The sequence below is a fragment of the Elephas maximus genome, chromosome 1 (assembly GCF_024166365.1).
Source record: "Elephas maximus indicus isolate mEleMax1 chromosome 1, mEleMax1 primary haplotype, whole genome shotgun sequence".
NCBI classification, from domain to species: Eukaryota; Metazoa; Chordata; class Mammalia; order Proboscidea; family Elephantidae; genus Elephas; species Elephas maximus.
The window spans coordinates 205,941,951-205,955,388 of record NC_064819.1 but is presented as its reverse complement, the minus strand read 5'-3'; the positions used below and the strand labels follow the sequence as shown (position 1 = coordinate 205,955,388).

Genomic DNA, 13,438 nt, shown 5'->3' with positions numbered 1-13,438 from the left:
GTAATAGAAAATGTGCTACGGCTTTTATCTGAAATTCTATCCAAATCAAATGTGGCTTGCCTATTTATAATCTGACTTATAATTTTGGTAGGCCAAATTGTGCTGGGTTGTGCTCCTCAACCGGCACAAATTACAGGCTGAAAGCTTAAACGCTTCGTGCGCTTCATTCTTGTGCGAACGCTAACATTCCGACATGCCTAACAGATAACGCTTGAACAATGTCGCAGTGAAAAAAAAGCATCCTGTGACGCAACGCAAACCACCTATACTGCCTAAGCAAATTCGGTGTACTGCGATTTAACTCCCGGTTAGGCACGGTGGAGTTCATCAGACGCCACTTAGAAAAAGGAGAAAGATCGTGGCCATTTTCTATCATCGCAGTGCGTTCGGCACATTTCATCATAAAGCAAACGTGATATATTTTAGTCTTCAGTTAGGCGGCCAAGGAAAAACTCAGCGCTTCCTGGCGGAGGGAGACGACCTGCAGTCACACATTCGCCTCTCGGCTCCCTCCCGGCCTTTTCCTAAGTGATAGTTTTGGTCAGGCCCGACTGGCAGTACAGTTGACTCCGCCTCAAGAAAAAAATGGACCATAAGACCTAATGACAGCAGAAACTGAAAGGCGACAGGGAGGTCCAGAGTGTCTCTCAACGCGAGGCAGATACAAGAGCAAAGCCCACTCCAGACCCAAACCCTAGCAAAACACACCACGCCACCGTCTACCACCCCCACAGGCGGAGGCTCCCAGAGCAGGCCGAAGGGCGGAGCCGCCAGATTTTCGCGCGAGACCAGCTACGCGACTTCCCAGAGAGCCTCAGGCAACATCTTAATACTGGCCAGGGAGCCAGTCCAGGGAGGAAGAGCGGGCGGGGCTTGTTCAGCTATTTAGCTGCACTGGAGGCCACGCCCCAAGTCGGAAGTGACGGAGACGAGCAAGCGCGTCGAAGCTACCTCTATGGTTTTCCTCTCGTTCTTGAGTCGGGAAATGGCCGCTGTGTAGTTACAAGGGAGATTAAGTCTCGGGAACCGTGGTCTGGCGTATCAGGTAGGCCTTGCGCGGCAGTCAAATGATAAAATGGCAGTGAATACCGAGGACGGGTGAATATCTGTTGACTCTTTTGTGTGTGGTGACGGGTGGGTGGCGGTAGGATAACTCAGGAAATGTTGTGGCGTTATTTATGCGCTTTCCTCTCAGTTTTCCTCAGGATATCGAGGCACTAGAGGGTCGGATAGGTGAGGGGTAGGGAAGCACTGAAAACGGTGCGCGCGCGCGCCCGCCAGTCTAGCGCCAGCCCTCGAGACTGCACGGTTCTCTCGTGCGCGTGCGCGTATCTCGCTCTTCCAACCCTTCCCCCATTTTCTCGGCCCGACCGTACGTCTCCCCGCGCACGCGCTCGTGCTTCTCTCCTCCCCGCCTACGGCTCCCGCGGCCGCCGGCCGTGCAACTTGTGTCTGCTTCTCATTGGCTGGGATCGCACCTTTCTTCCCGGCTTGTTTGGGCCTTTGAAGAAATCACTGCGACCTGCAGCAAAGTGCGCGGGGTAGGTAGACCCTTTTTCGCGTGGTACTTCAGTATATTTCCCCCGGCTCCAGGATGTCTGTCAGTTTGCGCCGCATTTTTGTTATTCTGCCGATTCTTAGGATGCTGTTCTGCTGCCCCTGTAACTGACCCCGACACCCCCCACCCCCCGCCCCTCGGTTTTCCGGAAAAGTTTTCTCTAGGGTTAATCTCAGGTCCCTGGGAGCCCACTCTGTTCAGAAGGGAACGTGTACTTTGGCCTCCAGAAATTGGTGTCTAATTGCTTTTTCCTAGCAGGAGAGGGGGTGTCTTAGCGGATGGATCTAAGAATGACCCTGCCACACCCGGGCTAAAGGGCAGTTGTTAGGACCATGGAAAGCATATCCTCGGCGTGTGATTCAGCCTATTACATCGTATTCGATATGTTGCAGCCATGTTTGGTTGACTTCTGATGGGATAAATGGGTGGGAATGGTGAGTGAAGGTTAGAGACTTTGTCCTCATTTTAAATTCTTAAGTTGGCTTTATTGACAAAAGAAAAGATTGATCTCTTTAGAATCGAGCAGCAACACCGGCAACTACTTTTTTTTTTTAGCGTTTTAGGCTTGAAAAAAATTGAAAAGTTGAAAGCAAATGTGACTAAAACTGATGTAGGACTTGTATTCTGCTGCAGCAGTGGTTAAAAAAAATATTTTTAGTATTGAAAAGCAAAGCAAAAATTTCTTTTTCCTCATTCCTGTTGGATTCTAGTTGGAACGGTTGGGGTACTGTGTAGACAGTAAAGAACTTTTACATAGGAAAAACTGCTTGCAAGCTTTCTTGCGTTTTTTGTGTGATCCTTGCCAGTTCAAGATAAATAATTTGATGAGAGGGATTGTTTGTCTAAAATAACTCATGTAAACAACCTAAAGCCTGCCTGCTTAACGGCTTGTAGCGACTTGTTTTAAGGACTTCACACGTTCACCAGTACATTGTGGTAAACATTGGAATTTACCTTAATTCTGACAATGAAGAAAATGGTGGCAAAGGAGACTGTTTAGTTGGAGGCATTTCTTGGAAGCACATTAGTATTTTTCGACTTGGAGACAGACATATAAAAAGTACTTATTACTTTGTAGGCTCAGGTCTAGTTGAGTTTATTGAACGACCAGTGGGCAGCAAGCTGCAGTAGATTAACTGTATGATGAGAAGGCTTGTGGAAGTGGAGAAAATCCTTTCCAGTTTTACAGAGCTTTGGATTCCGAGTACCCAGAAATTACGTGAAAGTCGTTATTTGCACACTAGCTGAATCCTCCTGTGTACTTAGCAGTGCTGCATTAATTAACAAAGTAGATAAGGGACTCCAGAAGACCAACATATTTCTGAGTAGTAGGTGTAAATGTTTAGGCTGTGTTTGTAGGGTATGAATTTGTTGTTCATTGTTCACATCCAGCTTCTTAAATGGTCATCAGTATTATTTCAGAGTCTTAAGCATTTAATATTGTGTTCGACTCTCCCAAGTCTTAAAAACCAACCTACAGACAGTAATGTAGTAGTACTATCCTACATTTGTGTAATGTTTTGGAGTTTTCAGATACTTTAATTTTACTTCACCCTTGAAAAAAAATGATATTACAAGAAGTAGGAATTTCTCAGTTTTCTAGATGGAGGCCAAAACAGTAGAAAACGTGTTTAAGGCCACATGAACCAGCGAATGGCATTGTATTCTGATGCTCAATTCATTGTGCCCTTTAGCAGGGTGACAGGAAGCTGGACTAAACTAAAAATTTATGACTAAGCCTTATCTTTTTTATTTTTTTAATTATGAAAAATTTCAAACACAAAAATTTAGAGTTCAGTAGTAAACTCCTATGTTCTTATCATCTAGTAATAGTAATAATAGCCTCATCTATTTTACTGTCCTGTTTGCCTGTTTCTACTCTCTGAATCGGAATAGACTCGATGGTAGTGGGTTTTTTATTTGCCTACTTTTTTTTTTGTGGAGTATTTTGAAGCAGAATTCCAGATGTTATTAAGCATTTCTTGCAAGATTTTTATTTATGCTGATGAATGCTATAACAAAAGGACTAGTTATTTTTGTATGCTGGTATTTTTGCAACCTGACATACAAGAATCATTTGGCACAAACTTAATGGCTGGCCTCCAGAAAGACTGCCACAAAGTTTAGCAGTAACATTTGTTGAGTGTGTATTGTGCCAAGTATTAAAGTGAGCTATTTATATTCATTGGTTTATTTAATCTTAAACCTTTGAGGTAAGTACCGTTATTAGCCTTATTTTACGCCTGAGAAAATTTGAAGCTGAAAGAGATTAAGGTAACCTGTCTAGTGTTGGACAGCTAGTTAATAGTTGAGCCTGGATTTGACCCTAGTCTACAGGAGTAATACTCTTGGGATATTGTGTTCAGGATTATTAAAACTGTGGATAGCCGTAATTTGTTCACAAAAATCTAGAGCCAAGACTCCCTGAATCTGTCAGAATGAAGGCTTGGCCCAAGTAGGGTTGAAATGGTAGCCTAAGGAATCCATTTTTTGAGGGTTCATCTTAAATATTTTGTTTAGCCCAGTTTTCTTTGTTTTTAGCATCATTTATGTTCTAGCTAGTTGTTGCATATTATTTTATAAAAGATACAGTATGTTAAGATGTTTAAGAACTTAAGTAGTAATAAAAGCCTCATCTATGTATATTCCTTTCTGGTTAGTGAATCAATTGGATAAAGATCCATGAGACAATTTATTACCTCTGTTTACAAGTGGAATATGTAAGTAAGTGATCTCGGTTGTAATAAACGGAAGATTGACATGGTTTTTTAAATTCTATATTTGTGTTGTGACCACATCAGGCATCTGATAGGGTATCAGAGAAGGCACAGGATTTGTAATCTGGAGACTTTGGTCAAATTCCGGTTTAACAGTTACTCTCTTCAACCATAAGCAGCCTAAAAGGTCAAGCACATCTCTTGGTTTCTCCCCCAATCTTGCCCTTCTTCCAGATTTCACAAACTCAGTAAAGGTTTTGCTCACTATGTAGCCAGATGCTTAAGCCCAGAACTTAGAATTTAGGAATCACCCTTAATTCCCTGCCCCGCCCCCATTCTGTTCACTGTACTTCCAAATCAGATCCTGAGTTTCCCTCTCTTTTTCCTTCTTTATTGCTACCACCTTATCCAGGCAACTGTTATGTTTAACTTCGACCTTCTAATTTGTTTCCCTGTTCGCTCTTCTCCCGTGTTGTCCCTCCTAAACATAGCAGCTATTTTAAAATGTAAATCAGATGGTGCAGGTCCTTCAGGGGCTTCCCATTAGTTAGAATAAAAACCAGACTCCTTACTTGGGCCTTTCCTATCTCTTCCACCTTATCGCATACCCTCCTCTGTGATTATAGTGTCTTGTTCTTACTGTCTTTCTGCAGTGAAGGTATTGTGATTGTGTATTTGGTTAGAACCCCCCCCCCCACCTTTGCAGTGTCTTTTAGCTTAAATCTTACCTCCTTTAAAGAAGGCCCAAGGGCCCACCTAAGTAGTCTCTCTTCCCCCATATGTCCTCCCCCCACCATCATAGCACTTGTTTCTATTTGATGTTTTCTGTTTTCCCCTTATAAGAGTGTAAGCCCCAAGAGAGTAGGGAATTTATGTGTCACTTAAATGCTGTATTTCCACCACTAGAATAGTACCTGGCATGTAATAGGCACTTAGTAAATTTAAATGGATTCTGAAAGCTTAGAGGCCTCTCTGTGTGAAAGATGGTGTTAATTTGGAAGGAGCCCTGGTGATGCAGTGATTAAGCTCTTGAACCGAAAGGTTGGTAGTATAGTTCGAACCCACAGGAGAGAGATGTGGCAGTCTGCTTCCATAAAGATTACAGCCTTGGAAACCCTATAAGGCAGTTTTACTCTGTCCTATAGGGTTGCTATGAGTCAGAATCGACTTCACAGGAACAGGGTTTTGTGGTTAACATGTAGTTCATGAGATTATGAGAATTAAATGAGAAAATTTTATTTAAAGTCACTTAGCACAATTCTTGGCACATGGCTGTATTTAGATGTTCATTATAATTTGTTGCTGATCTCTGTTTCTAGTTTGTTTCTGGAGGGGAGGAGCCTCTTACATAGTCATGTCTGCCATAGTACCTAGTACAGTGCTTTGTACGTAGACTTTGAATATTTTCTTTAAACTCGCTTGAGTTGATCACACAGTCTTTGAAAATAACTGCGTCACATTTTACATATGATCATTGGAGCTCTTGGTGTGGTTACTTGAATAGAATGCACATACAGATTGTAAATAAGAATATTCAGGTAGTCTCTGACTCATTAATGGGCTTCCATTCTGAGGACGACTCTGTCCTAAGTTGGTTCTGAAGTTGAATCCTGCCTCCATTTTTTTTTTTTTTCAGTTTTTATTATTATTGCCTTTTATTATCAGTATCTTTATAAATCCGATGTTTATTTGTCTCTGGGGATTGGAAACATAAATTTACAGATATATTGTAACATGTATTAATATGTATTTAATACATATTACTAATGATAAGGTATATTTTAAAAAAGTGGTTATAAGGGCAGTTTGTCAAAACTTGGGGACTACCTATATATCTACGAGTGTAACAGCCTATAGCCCCTGCTCCCTCATTTTGCTATTTCTAGTTTATATTTCGTTGGAGCGTCAAAAAATCATTACTTGGAATAAAGAGGAATTTGGCAGTTGGCTCTTTTGTGGATATACAGAAATTAAAATTAACCTGTTGTAATTTGCTTAGGGGTAAAGAATATACTTTAGAATGCCTTCGGTATTTTCACCCAAGCCAACCTGGTCTTTTCCGGGTTTTTTTTCCTACTTAGTATATTTTCCTTAATTACTAGGCCCCTCTTCCTCCTTCCTAGCCTCAAATCTCTTAATCTCTGTAGGGCCGTGGCTTTTTAGGGAACACCGTTCTTGATTCACCGGTTTAATCTTAACCATTATCTCTATGTTGGCTTCCCAGTCTTAACTGCATTTTTTATTGGATTGGTTGCTTTGTAAGATGCATAGATTTTCGCATTAATGTATATTTTTATTCTTTTAAGATGGCTTATATATTCTTTGAGTGGAGACATATACCAATCTTGTATTCTTTAGTTTCTGCTCCCTTGGAGTTTTTTGACCAACATAATCAAAAACCACTGACTGTTATTCACAAGGCTAACCTTGCAATATTGATGTTGTGTACTGTCTGGTTGATTCCGACTCATGTTGACCCTGTAGGACAGAGTAGAACTGCTCCATAGGGTTTCCAAGGCTGTAAGCCTTTATGGAAGCTGACTGCCGAGTCTTTCTGCTGCAGAGCGGCTGCTGGGTTCAAACCAGCGACCTTCAGTTAGCAGAGCATTTTAATCACTGTGCCTCCAGGGCATCTTCAATATTGATGCCTAGTTAATATTTTTTCAAAAATTTATATTTATTTTTCGGTAATGGTGACTTAGTTTAGGGGAGTATTGGTTTCCAATAAATTATTTGCTTTATTTGCTGTTTGTTTATTTAAATGTCAGCACATCACAATGCTTTAGGCACAAAGTTTCAAGTTAATGTGATGACTGTTGTGTCAATTTTAAAAATCCGTTTCAGATGAAACAAAACTAAACGCAGGGATGGAAGTGCCAAGAAAATATCGAAGTGTTAAATTTTCATATTTTAGATAAATTATAAACTATAGCATTATGAATACTAACTCTAGATTACAGGACAGATTTTGATATACCTAAATGACATTGTTTATCCACTTAGGAATTTTCTGATAGAATCACAGGGAATCTTCTGTTTTTCATATCCCCCAGTAGCTGAAATTAGAAATCAAGTATTTAACAAGTTAAGGTGCTGTCAGTTTCATGGTACATTGCTGTATTGTGATTAAAAAAAAAAAAAGTGGAGTTTTTTAAGCTTTAATTGTTATGTTTACTGTTCCCTAAATTAGCTTCCCCTTCTGTTAGGTGATAAGTGCCTTTATTAGAGTTTATTACAGTGCCCAATATGATGCTTTGTTACAGTGGATACTTAATTAACTATAAATCAAACTCATTTTTTATCTTTACTAGGAATTTGAATTTAGAGTTTAATATCAGAACATTGTCTCCAGGAAGAATTTTACAGTATCTCAAAGACTTCCTTGACTGCTCGATCCTGCATAATAAAGTTCAAGGTAAATAGCGTTCATTTTTCTAGTTTTCAATTTTGACTTGAGAAAATGTGGCTATTGAAGGAATGATTCGGGGATGGAGTCTGAAACCTAATTTTGGTGACTTGTATGAAGTAAGCCACATTTTAAAAGTTAAGTCTGTCTCATCTGCTTCTAGATCGTGAATCTGCTTTTATTTTCGTAAACACAGCTAGTAAAAGACTCAACGTATAAAGCTATTTAAAAATAAAACAAAAATGCCATTTAACACATTTTCTGTAATCCAAACAGGAAGAGTTCCGTAACTTTTTTTTTTACTTAAGTTCATATTAAGGTAATTAAAATTCTTCACTGTGTATCAAACATTTTATTAAAGGTACTGCCTGTATTCATTTAGTTCTTTCAACAATTCTATGAAGGAGGTATGGTTATTTTCTTTTTACAGCTGAGGAAACTGAGTCACAAAGAGGTTAAGGAATTTGCCAAAGGTCACACAACTAAGGAAGTATACCTGCTCCTGGATTTGAATCCAGGTAGTCTTAACTGCAGAGGCCGCATTCTTCGCTTCTTTTAGCAAGTATATTTTTGCAGGAGAGCAGACAAAAACATGAATTCACATCTCTTTTGGACTGATAACTAGTTGATAGGTATACTTTCTTACCACTCACTTTGAAATCTCAGGTGTGTCTATTAGAAAAAACAACACACAAAAACCCCAAATCTTTCAAAATATATTTGCTGCTTGAAAAAAAAAAAAATACTCGGACTCGGGGGTATTCATTCATTCAACAGCTGTTTATTAAATACCTGTTCAGCTTATGTATCACAAGCTGTGCTGCATCCTACGATGTATCAGTGAACAAAAAAAAAAAAATAAAAAGCATTGTCTTTACTGTCACCGAGTTTCAGACTAATAAATAGTCTGTAGTTGATGGTGCCATCATACCACTAATCAATTGATGCTACATAAAGTACCTGGTTGGTACAATCCTTAAGAGTTTATTTCCCTAACCCAGGGATCTGTTAATCTTCATTTTTCATTTCACCGCAGCCAAGGTGTTGTGGACTGGAAAACCTAGAAAATACATGAATGACCTACCAGAAGTTACTTTCAAAAAGATTAAGAGCAAAGATAACAGATATTCTAGAGATACATGCATAGTATAGCACCTCTAATTCTTAATAACTTGAAAGTATTTCTTTCACTTATTAAAATTAAGTGAAAATAGGTTTTGCCTTTTGCTAATGTCTCTAAAATCATAATAGTGTGTCCATTTACCTCAGAGCTGGAAAAAATAAGATTATTGGTATAAACTTTGTTGTGTTAGGCACTGTTGAGTCAGTTCTGACTCAGTGCACAACAGAACAAAACACTGCCTCATCCTGTGCCATGCTCACAGTAGTTTCTGTTTGAGCCCATTGTTGCAGCCACTGTGTCAGCCCGTTTCATTGAGGGTCTTCCTGTTTTTTGGTGGCCCTCTGCTTTGCCAAGCATGATATCTTTCTCCAGGGTCTGTTCCCGCCCAATAACATGTCCAAAGTACGTGAGATGAAGTCTGCCCGTCCTCGCCTCTAAGGCGCGTTCTGGCTGTACTTCTTCCAAGACAGATTTGTTCATTCTTCTGTCATTCCATGATATGTTCAATATTCTTCACCAACACCATAATTCGAAGACATCAGTTCTTCGGTCTTTTCTTATTCATTGTCTAGTTTTCACATGTATATGAGGTGATTGAAAATACTGTGACTTGGATCTGGTGCACCTCAGTCCTCAAAGTGACATCTTTGCTTTTGAACACCTTAAAGACGTCTTTTGCAGCAGATTGGTCCAGTGTAATAAGTTTGATTTCATGACTGTTCCTTCCTTGAGTGTTGACTGGATCCAAATAAAATAAAATTCTTGACAACTTTAGTCTTTTCTCTATTTATTGTGATGTTCCATATTGGTCCAGTTGTGAGGATTCTGGTTTTCTTTATGTTGAGACATAACCTATACTCAAGATTGTAGTCTTTGATCTTCATCAGTAAGTGCTTCAAAGTCCTCTTTGCTTTCAGCAAGCTAGGTTGTGTCATCTGCATATCACAGGTTGTTAATGAGTCTTCTTCCAACCCTGATGTCATGTTCTTCATATAGTCCAGAATGGGGCAGTTGTACTCTGTCCTTTACTGTTGCAATCAACTTGGTGGCAAGTTTTTTTTTTTTTAATGTAAATTATATATGTACTATAAAAAATGTGGGAGGGGTACTATTTTGAAATCAAATAGCAGTAAAATGTCACAGTTTCCAGTGGTCCAGATTACCTATGTTATAGACTGAAAATGTGACCTACCAATTTCATTATGGTGTCAAAAAGTAAAACTGCAGAGTTTGCTATACCAAATTTGCCTTGTGTTCTACCAGGTCTCCTTGTGCTAAATGCTAAATTCACTTCATATTTGTTGCAGATCTTATTCCACATTTTGAACCCTGAAGCTGTATTTTACTCTGTCTTTCTGTATTTCTTGCTTACTTGGGATTGAGAAGAAAAGTAAGAATAGAAGACAAAGGTGGTAGTCTACGTAGTAGAGGATAGTTACGTTTATTTTGAAATATTTATCTGAAATCTTTTGAATTGTCATTTATGTTCTCTGAGAAAGAAGTATGATTATTATTGTCTCTCCTAGAACTCAGCTCAGTGCCTCCACAATAATGAGCAAAGTCTAGGCAGGTAAAATGAGTGCCTTCAAAAATACATGGTTGTAGAAAAAATGGTTTAAATATATGGGAGTTATAGACTGTTAGAAATTTAGTAAGTTGAGTTTTAGGGAAATGTTAATTTTGAGCAATAAATTTAGTGCAAGTTCAGAAATAGTTATATGTGGCAAGATAAACTTGGGAGGCTAAGACTGTCTAATCTTAGGAATCATTAGAAAATTTTGAATATATGACATTTGGAATGTGCATGCAGTGATTTTATATATATGCTCATATAATTTTGTAAAAAACAGATCTTAAAAACCACTTGTTCTTGACTATCACTGATTTCTGTATCCAGTAAGGTCTAGCTGTGGCCTTACAGATACTAAGTAGTGTTTAGAAAGTTAAGACACTGATTCTCAAGTTTTCTTTTTCCTATAATTCTAATATTCTTTTACAGTAATCGTCTTGATTTCTTTTATCTTTTATTTCTCTTCATCTTCTTACCAGAATGCTACAGGGTGAACTAGGCTTTGTCACATGAGTATTTTTATTTTACTGTCATGATTACTGAGTGTATACTGTGTAAGAGAGCATTGAACTCCAGCCGTTTAGAGACTTAGTGACCTTTGTTCTACTAGGACACTATCTAGCACCACTCCAGGCAGTATTGTATATGTGGTGTGGTCAGTTTAGTCCCATTTCAGGGCCATAAAGCACTTAGGGTGACTGTGTGGTAGGTTTATTTTTCTTTAGTATTATGCCATTGTATTTTCTCTGTTTCAGGCTTCTTATCTGTAAAACTCTGATGTTATTTGTCTTTTTTACAGGAGAGGTAGGCATTTGTATTGGGGATGGAATAACATCTAACATGCTGCTGCAGTCTGGTATTGCTCTTGATTCTGCAGCTACTGCCTTTTTGGATTGAGGCACATAGGTGGGGCAGTGCATAGAAATCTTCTGTTGTCTTCAATATACAGTATCTGTCAACGCAGGTGAAAATAAGTTTTAGTTAGGTATAATTGATTGTTTTCTAAATACTTGAAAATAATGATAACGATGAATAACCTTTGAGAAACTGTTACAGTTTTTAAAATTAAATTTGTATCTGAAAGTAAGTTAAATAATGTGAAACTTCTTCAATCCTATCGTGATTTTAACTTTTTTTGTTGTTTCATTTGACTAGGCTAAAAAGAAATGGGTCGCTCCAATTCTAGATCACATTCTTCAAGATCAAAATCTAGATCGCAGTCTACTTCTCGATCACGATCAAGATCACACTCTAGAAAGAAGAGATACAGGTGAATTAATGTGCTTTTAATACTTCTAGTCATGATAGTTATACCAGTTAATGCCTACTATGTTCAGACACAGTGCTAACCACATTAATATTTTATTCTCAAAGAACCCTGTGATACGAATCTATTGTTATCCTTATTATAGAGTTAGAGAAACTGAGAATTGCCCAAGTGGCAGGATAGTAAATGGCAGAGCATGGATTTGAATCCAGTTAGTCTCACCGCAGGTCTCAGATTCTTACTATACTGTGCTAGTACATGGTGATTTTTTTTTTTTTTTGCATTTATCTATAAAGTTAAGAGACGAATTATATGACCTAAGAATTATCTGGCAGTTAATAGTGCCTGTGTATTTTTTCGTAGTTTTTCATTCTCTTTTTTGTTTGTTTTAGTCTGGGGTCTCAAAAATTCTTTTTTTAAAATGACTAACTCGGGTTATTTTTCTTCAAATAGTAATAAATGAATACTTAACATAGTGCCTGCATAGATGTACTATAATTTGGTAATAACGTCATATTAGATATGTTGAATTTTTCCCTTATTTTTTTGTGCCTTTGTTCCTAAGGCCTTTACTGTCTCATTATTTACCTTTGAAATAAGGCTTTTTTCGCTGGAAATGTTAACTTTTGTGTAAATGAGAATTTTGTTAATATACGCTTTTAGCTTTGGCAGTTTATTTACATGTTATACTCAACTAGAAGCATTTAGAACGGTAGAATGAATTTTATTTTTCTCGCATTGATATTTATTTCATTTTTAGTTCTAGGTCCCGATCCAGGACGTATTCAAGATCTCGTAGCAGAGATCGTATTTATTCTAGAGATTATCGTCGAGATTACAGAAATAATAGAGGAATGAGAAGACCTTATGGGTACAGAGGAAGGGGTAGAGGGTATTACCAAGGAGGTGGAGGTAGATATCATCGAGGTGGCTATAGACCTGTCTGGAATAGAAGACACTCTAGGAGTCCTAGACGAGGTCGGTCACGTTCCAGAAGTCCGAAAAGAAGATCTGTTTCTTCTCAGAGATCGCGAAGCAGATCTCGCCGGTCATATAGATCCTCTAGGTCTCCAAGATCTTCCTCTTCTCGTTCTTCATCCCCATATAGCAAATCACCTGTCTCTAAAAGACGAGGGTCTCAGGAAAAACAAACCAAAAAAGCTGAAGGGGAACCCCAAGAAGAGAGTCCTTTGAAAAGTAAATCACAGGAAGAACCGAAAGATACATTTGAACATGACCCATCTGAATCTATTGATGAATTTAATAAGTCAGCCACATCTGGTGATATTTGGCCTGGCCTCTCAGCTTATGATAATAGTCCCAGATCACCCCATAGTCCTTCACCTATTGCTACACCACCTAGTCAGAGTTCATCTTGCTCTGATGCCCCCATGCTCAGTACAGTCCACTCTGCAAAAAACACCCCCTCTCAGCATTCACATTCCATTCAGCATAGTCCTGAAAGATCTGGGTCTGGTTCTGTTGGAAATGGGTCTAGTCGATACAGTCCTTCTCAGAATAGTCCAATTCATCACATCCCTTCACGAAGAAGTCCTGCAAAGACAATCACACCACAGAATGCACCAAGAGATGAGGCTAGGGGACGTTCCTCATTTTATCCTGATGGTGGAGATCAGGAAACGGCAAAGACTGGAAAGTTCTTAAAAAGGTAAGAACTAAAGTAGGAAATTTAGACTGTACTATTAATATTTTGTTCTTTGAATTTCATTTTAATTTTATAAGACTACATGTCATTGTGATAGGCATTTAACTAGTGGTTTTTGCTCACAACACCCT

General features: G+C 38.6%; 1 protein-coding gene across 6 annotated transcripts in view; it reads left to right on the top strand.

The window, feature by feature from the left end:
* The first annotated feature begins 901 nt into the window (after positions 1-901).
* BCLAF1 (BCL2 associated transcription factor 1) overlaps positions 902-13,438 on the top strand; it is a 29,776-nt gene continuing 17,239 nt past the window's right edge. For 2 of the 6 annotated variants that reach the window (XR_007519368.1, XM_049901751.1), the window contains exons 1-4: positions 903-1,045; positions 7,587-7,690; positions 11,530-11,644; positions 12,402-13,310. Coding sequence is in view for 5 of the 6 variants with exons in the window: in XM_049901751.1 (XP_049757708.1) it covers positions 11,541-11,644; positions 12,402-13,310 (1,013 nt within the window). In the remaining variant the exon portion in view is untranslated. Of the gene's footprint in view, positions 1,046-7,586; positions 7,691-11,529; positions 11,645-12,401; positions 13,311-13,438 lie in introns of all 6 variants that reach the window. The other 4 variants (XM_049901791.1, XM_049901781.1, XM_049901761.1 and 1 more) reach the window with 4 other exon arrangements.